This window comes from Bison bison, unplaced genomic scaffold (genome assembly GCF_000754665.1).
Source record: "Bison bison bison isolate TAMUID 2011002044 unplaced genomic scaffold, Bison_UMD1.0 scf7180017864482, whole genome shotgun sequence".
NCBI classification, from domain to species: Eukaryota; Metazoa; Chordata; class Mammalia; order Artiodactyla; family Bovidae; genus Bison; species Bison bison.
In genome coordinates this window covers 1,793,049-1,798,241 of record NW_011495042.1, presented here as the reverse complement: position 1 = coordinate 1,798,241, position 5,193 = coordinate 1,793,049, and the positions used below count along the sequence as shown (strand labels likewise).

Here is a 5,193-nt window from a genome sequence, read left to right as displayed (position 1 = left end):
GTACGTCAAGGCTGTATATTGTCACCCCGCTTATTTAACTTATATGCAGAGCACATCATGACAAAGCACAAGCTAGAATCAAGATTGCTGGGACAGATATCAATAACCTCAGATAGGCAGATGACACCACCCTTATGGCAGAAAGTGAAGAGGAACAAAAAAGCCTCTTGGTGAAAGTGAAAGAGGAGAGTGAAAAAGTTGGCTTAAAGCTCAACATTCAGAAAACGAAGATCATGGCATCTGGTCCCATCACTTCATGGCAAATAGATAGGGAAACAGTGGAAACAGTGACAAACTTTATTTTGGGGGGCTCCAAAATCACTGCAGATGGTGACTGCAGCCATGAAGTTAAAAGACACTTACTCCTTGGAAGAAAAGTTATAATTACCCTAGACAGCATATTAAAAAGCAGAGACATTACTTGCCAACAAAGGTCCTTCTAATCAAAGCTATGGTTTTTCCAGTAGTCATACGTGGATGTAAGAGTTGGACTATAACGAAGGCTGAGCGCCAAAGAATTGATGCTTTTGAACTGTGGTTTGGAGAAGACCCTTGAGAGTCCTGTGGACTGCAAGAAGATCCAACCAGTCCATCCTAAAGGAAATCAGTCCTGAATATTCATTGGAAGGACTGATGCTGAAGCTAAAACTCCAGTACTTTGGCCACCTGATGTGAAGAGCTGACTCATTTGAAAAGACCCTGATGCTGGGAAAGATTGAGGGCGGGAGGAGAAGGGGACGACGGATGAGATGGTTGGATGGCATCACCGACTCAATGGGCATGAATTTGAGTAGACTCCGGGAGTTGGTGATGGACAGGGAGGCCTGGCGTGCTGCAGTCCATGGGGTTGCAGAGTTGGACACAAATGAGCGACTGAACTGAACTGATAGTCAGAAAAAAAAAGGTCTTGTCCAATATTAACAGTTTTCAAGAATCTGAGAGTAGGCAGAGGAGTCTATTGTGGAAAAGAGGTCTCATAATCTGGAGATCTTGCTGCACCACTCACTGACAGGATGCACCAATGCAGGGTCCTTCATCATTTTACGTTCCAGAATTCTGCCCTTGCACCCAGTGACCTGGACTGTGCCCGTAATCTTTTTTCACTTTCTAGACCTCACCTGCTCAGCGAGAGGACAATACTCAGTCTCGCTAAGGGAGATGGTAATGAGAAGATAGTAAGGGTTTGCCATCTCTGCTCAAATGTTATCTTAAAAAAGTCTGTTGTCTACAGTGCTCACAGTACAAACGTAAATTCTACTGGTCTCCCTACTTCTGCCCCTGCAGAGTCATTCTTCACATGGCAACCAGAGTGACCGTGTTTCTAATGTAAGTTAGGCTAAGTCATGCTTCTAACCCAAATCTAATTTAAAGCTCCTATTTCCCTCAGATTAAAAGTCCTTACAGTGGCCCAGAAGGCCTGATGTGACGTGGGCCCTGTCTCCTCCTCACCCAGTCTCTCTCCTGCTTTCTGCTCCAGTCACACTGGCCCTTCCTGGATTCCTTGAATATATACCAGACACCATCCTGCCCCAAGGTCTGTGCACCGACTGTTCCCTCTGCCTGAATGCTGTTCCCTCACATATCTGCATGGCAACTCCTTCAAGTCTTACCTTCTTAGTGTTTTCTATTTAAAATTGAGGGGTGCTTTTCTTTTCCATAGTAAGCACCACCTTGCAACATACACAGGGCACAGAAGTGCGGGAAGAATGGCTGCGAGAGGACAGGGAAGCCTTCCAGGGTGACGGGACTGTTCTACATCTTCACTCTGGTCACATGGCGGGGGCAGTCATTTTTCTTTTCTGGATCAAGGTTTCCTCTTTGGCAGAACGGGAAGTGGAGCTGGCTGGGCACAGGGGCCTGAGACTGTATAAGCCTCTGGCCCAGCAGGATGCGGGGGCTGCCAGACAATCAGTGACTACGCTGTATCATCTGTCTAAATCCAAGCACTATGCACTGCAAACGGGAAATCTTACTGTATATAAATCTTACCAAAAAAATGAAGAAGAAGAAAGGGAAAAAGAGAAAGCAGCGCACACCTGAAAGCCACTGTGGGCGCCCAGTCGAGCACAGGCGTGTTTTCCGGGGGCGTGGAAAGGCCAGGCCTCCTCTGGCATTCCTCCTCTGCTCCCCAGTTGTGACCTCCAGCCCCCGCCACCCCAGCAAGGCCAGCTAGGGCCCACGACTTACATCAGTTCTCCCGACTTCAGCAAGCAGATTTCGGAATCCTGCCCCACAGGCATGTCTTCAGCATCCTCAGGGGTGAGGGAGGTGGACGTGGTGTCCCTGAAATGTCACAAACACAGCCAGCTAGCTGTCAGCACATAGGCCCGCAGTCTTGCTGGAGTCCAGTAGCCATCCCCAGAACACACAGGGAGCCCTTCTGATCACAGACGCTGGGACAGAGCCCGCAGACCCTGTGTCTGGGGAGCCACGGGGGCCAGGCTAGGGTGGGAAGGACAGCAAGGTGCGGGGGGACAGCAAGGCCGCAGTGACCTCCCCAGCGTCCGCCCGGCACAAATGGGCCGCCCTCCTCTCCCACACCAGAAGTTACAGCCGTGGGGCGAGTGCCCAGCACCACGGATGCTGACTTCACAGCGCCTGTCCCTGACTCCACAAGCCTGCTCTGGCCCTTCCCCGAGGAGCAAGGACAGGGTGAAGGGGCAGGAAGTGGCACGGGCCAAGAGGGAGGTGGTGGGGGCCCCTCGTATAAGGGGGGCAGACCCATGCCACATCTCTTCCCTCCCATCATGGTCTGCTGTCCAGAGAACCAGCTGCCGGAGCTGCCTGGCAGGAAAGAGGTTTCCAAAGTGTGCTCTGTGGAACACCAGCGCCTGGGGAGGGGAACCCCATACTCTTTCTCCGAAACTCACGGTGTTCTTACACAGTAAATTGAAGGCTCTGAGGTGTCCTACGGTAAAGGTACCTCCTGAATTTTACATTTAGTGTTTCCACGGAACATTTTCAAACCCTACTGAGTTGCCGCTCCTTGGCATGTACTGGTTAAGATGTCAGTGGCCACAGGCCACTGATGGGGACAGAGGCCTCACTGGCTCTCACGCGGCTCTGGGGGCAGGAATGTCTGTGTACCACGCAGTGCACTGCAGTAACCACGACACACTGGGAGTTGGGGGGGGGCCCGGTGCCTCCCCCAGGGGCTGACACACGCAGCAGCCACCGCCCGCTCCCACCCCTCCGTGCTCCTGCACTGCATACTCATCCCACCCCCGGTCACGCTGGGCCTTGCCCATCTGCAGGGGTCTCATCTCCCCCTGGCCCACAAGATCTTGCAAACAGGGGCTGCGGAGGGACTGTCCCTGCCCCAAAGGACAGGCCACGGCTGTCTGCAGGAATCAAAGCACGTCCATGATACTTGTGAAGAAATACACACGGGGGAGTGAATCGTTAGTGTGTAAACTCAGGATGAGAGGGCAGAGGGAAAGCTGACGAAGTCAAGAGAAGAATCACAGACAGATCCCGAAGGAGGAAGTCTCCGAGGGGCTCACAGGGTGGCGGGCGCTGGGTTAGCAGAGCCACACCTGAGGCCAACCCACAGCCCCTTCACCTTGAACGGGATCCTCTCACACACAAAGCAGACTGCAGCCTGCCAACTTACACAGCCTCTCTCTCTGGAGGACAGCCCAGCACGAGGGGCCTCTCCTCTCAGGAGACCTCTGGCAGAAGACCTGGCTTCCTTCAGACAGCTGGATGCCACACCTGCTCCCCACGAGGCTGGGCCACTGCTCGCCCCACCGCATGGCCCCACTCCCCTCCCCGCTCCTGTCTACTGCTGGGGGGCCGAGCCCACTGACTGCGACAGGCTGCCCAGGGTGCTGCTGTGAGGGTGCAGGTGGCAGCTGGCATGGAGGGGGCCTCCAGGGCTCCCGAGATAATCAGACTGCCACTAGCGCCCAGGTATCTGGCCAGGGATGTCTGTGCAGTCTCCATCAGCCCACGACAGGTGGGAGAGCCTGTCCGCAGACACCCTGCCCTCGGGTCTGAGTGCCCTGAGGTCCGAGCAGTGGGTGCCCTCTGGCTGGGGCGTGGAGTGGATCCACAGGAAGTATGGCTTGTGTGTGTGTGTGTGTGTGTGTGTGTGTGTGTGTGACAGAGGGGGGCACGCAGGTGGAAGGGGTGGGCGTCACTCAAGGCGGTTCCAGTCTTGGCTTTATGACCAACTCTGACTCTGGGCGAGCCACTTCCTTCTCCGTGTTTTCCTCTCTAAAAGGGAGGAGAAGGAACCAGCTGGACCCCAGTTCTGCTGGCTTACAAAGGCTGTAAGTTTCAAAGGACTTGGAGAAGGCATTCCACTGGCCAGGAGGAGCCGGGCTCGCCCTGGCGGGCACTGTTTCGGGGACGGTGCAGCAAGAACACGTCCTGACGTGTCTGCTGCCACCAAGGGCAAGCCTGTCAGTCCTTTTCCTCCTCGGCCCAGCCCACCTCTGACCTCCTCCCTGTCCAACACCTCCTTCCTGTTCATCTTTCAACCACTGGCTTCCAGATTCCCACACTGCCATCACAGAATGTTAGTGCAAGAAGCAGCTCAAAGAATCATCCAGTCCAACCTCCACTTAATAGCTGGGGAAGCAGGGGGACAGGGGAGAGGAGTCGGGAGTCCCAGCGCCAGTCAGCCTGTCTCGTTTCATTTGCTCTCAACCTTGTCCAAAGTGCAAGTGCCATAAATGAGAGAGATAAGTAACACATGAAAAACGAATGCTGAAAACTGTGGTTCGTTCTCTCAGTTTTCCTGCATTAAGAATAAAAGACATCAGAGGACTTCCCCGAGGGGCTAAGACTTCACCTTGTGATACAGGAGGCACGGGTTCAATCCCTAATTGAGGAACTAAGATCTCACATGCCATGAGATAATGGTGCTAGAAAACAATCTGAATACCTCTGTGCAAAAGGGCAGCGACAACAACTGATCATACTTCACACCATATACAAGAGATTAACTCAGAAATGGATCACAGACCTAAAGGTAAAAACGAAAAAGGAATTTTTAAAAAAGAAAAAGCCAAACGATTAAAAAAATAATAACAAGTGAATACATAAAAGATGCCGGGCCTTCCCTGGTGTTCCAGTGGAGCGGCTCTCTGCTCCCACTGTAGGAGGCACAGGTTCAATCCCTGGTTGGGGAACTAAGATCCCACAAGCCGTGGGGTGCAATAGAAAAAAAAAAAATCTTAATCTATT

The 5,193-nt window shown here is 52.9% G+C and overlaps 1 protein-coding gene across 7 annotated transcripts in view; it reads right to left on the bottom strand.

The window, feature by feature from the left end:
• Positions 1-5,193, bottom strand: part of FYCO1 (FYVE and coiled-coil domain containing 1) — a 79,827-nt gene that overhangs the window by 17,726 nt on the left and 56,908 nt on the right. For 6 of the 7 annotated variants that reach the window (XR_827253.1, XM_010862405.1, XM_010862403.1 and 3 more), the window contains one exon: positions 2,188-2,283. The exons of the other annotated variant lie outside the window; for it this stretch is intronic. Coding sequence is in view for 5 of the 6 variants with exons in the window: in XM_010862405.1 (XP_010860707.1) it covers positions 2,188-2,283 (96 nt within the window). In the remaining variant the exon portion in view is untranslated. The remainder of the gene's footprint in view (positions 1-2,187; positions 2,284-5,193) is intronic. 7 annotated transcript variants of the gene reach the window in all.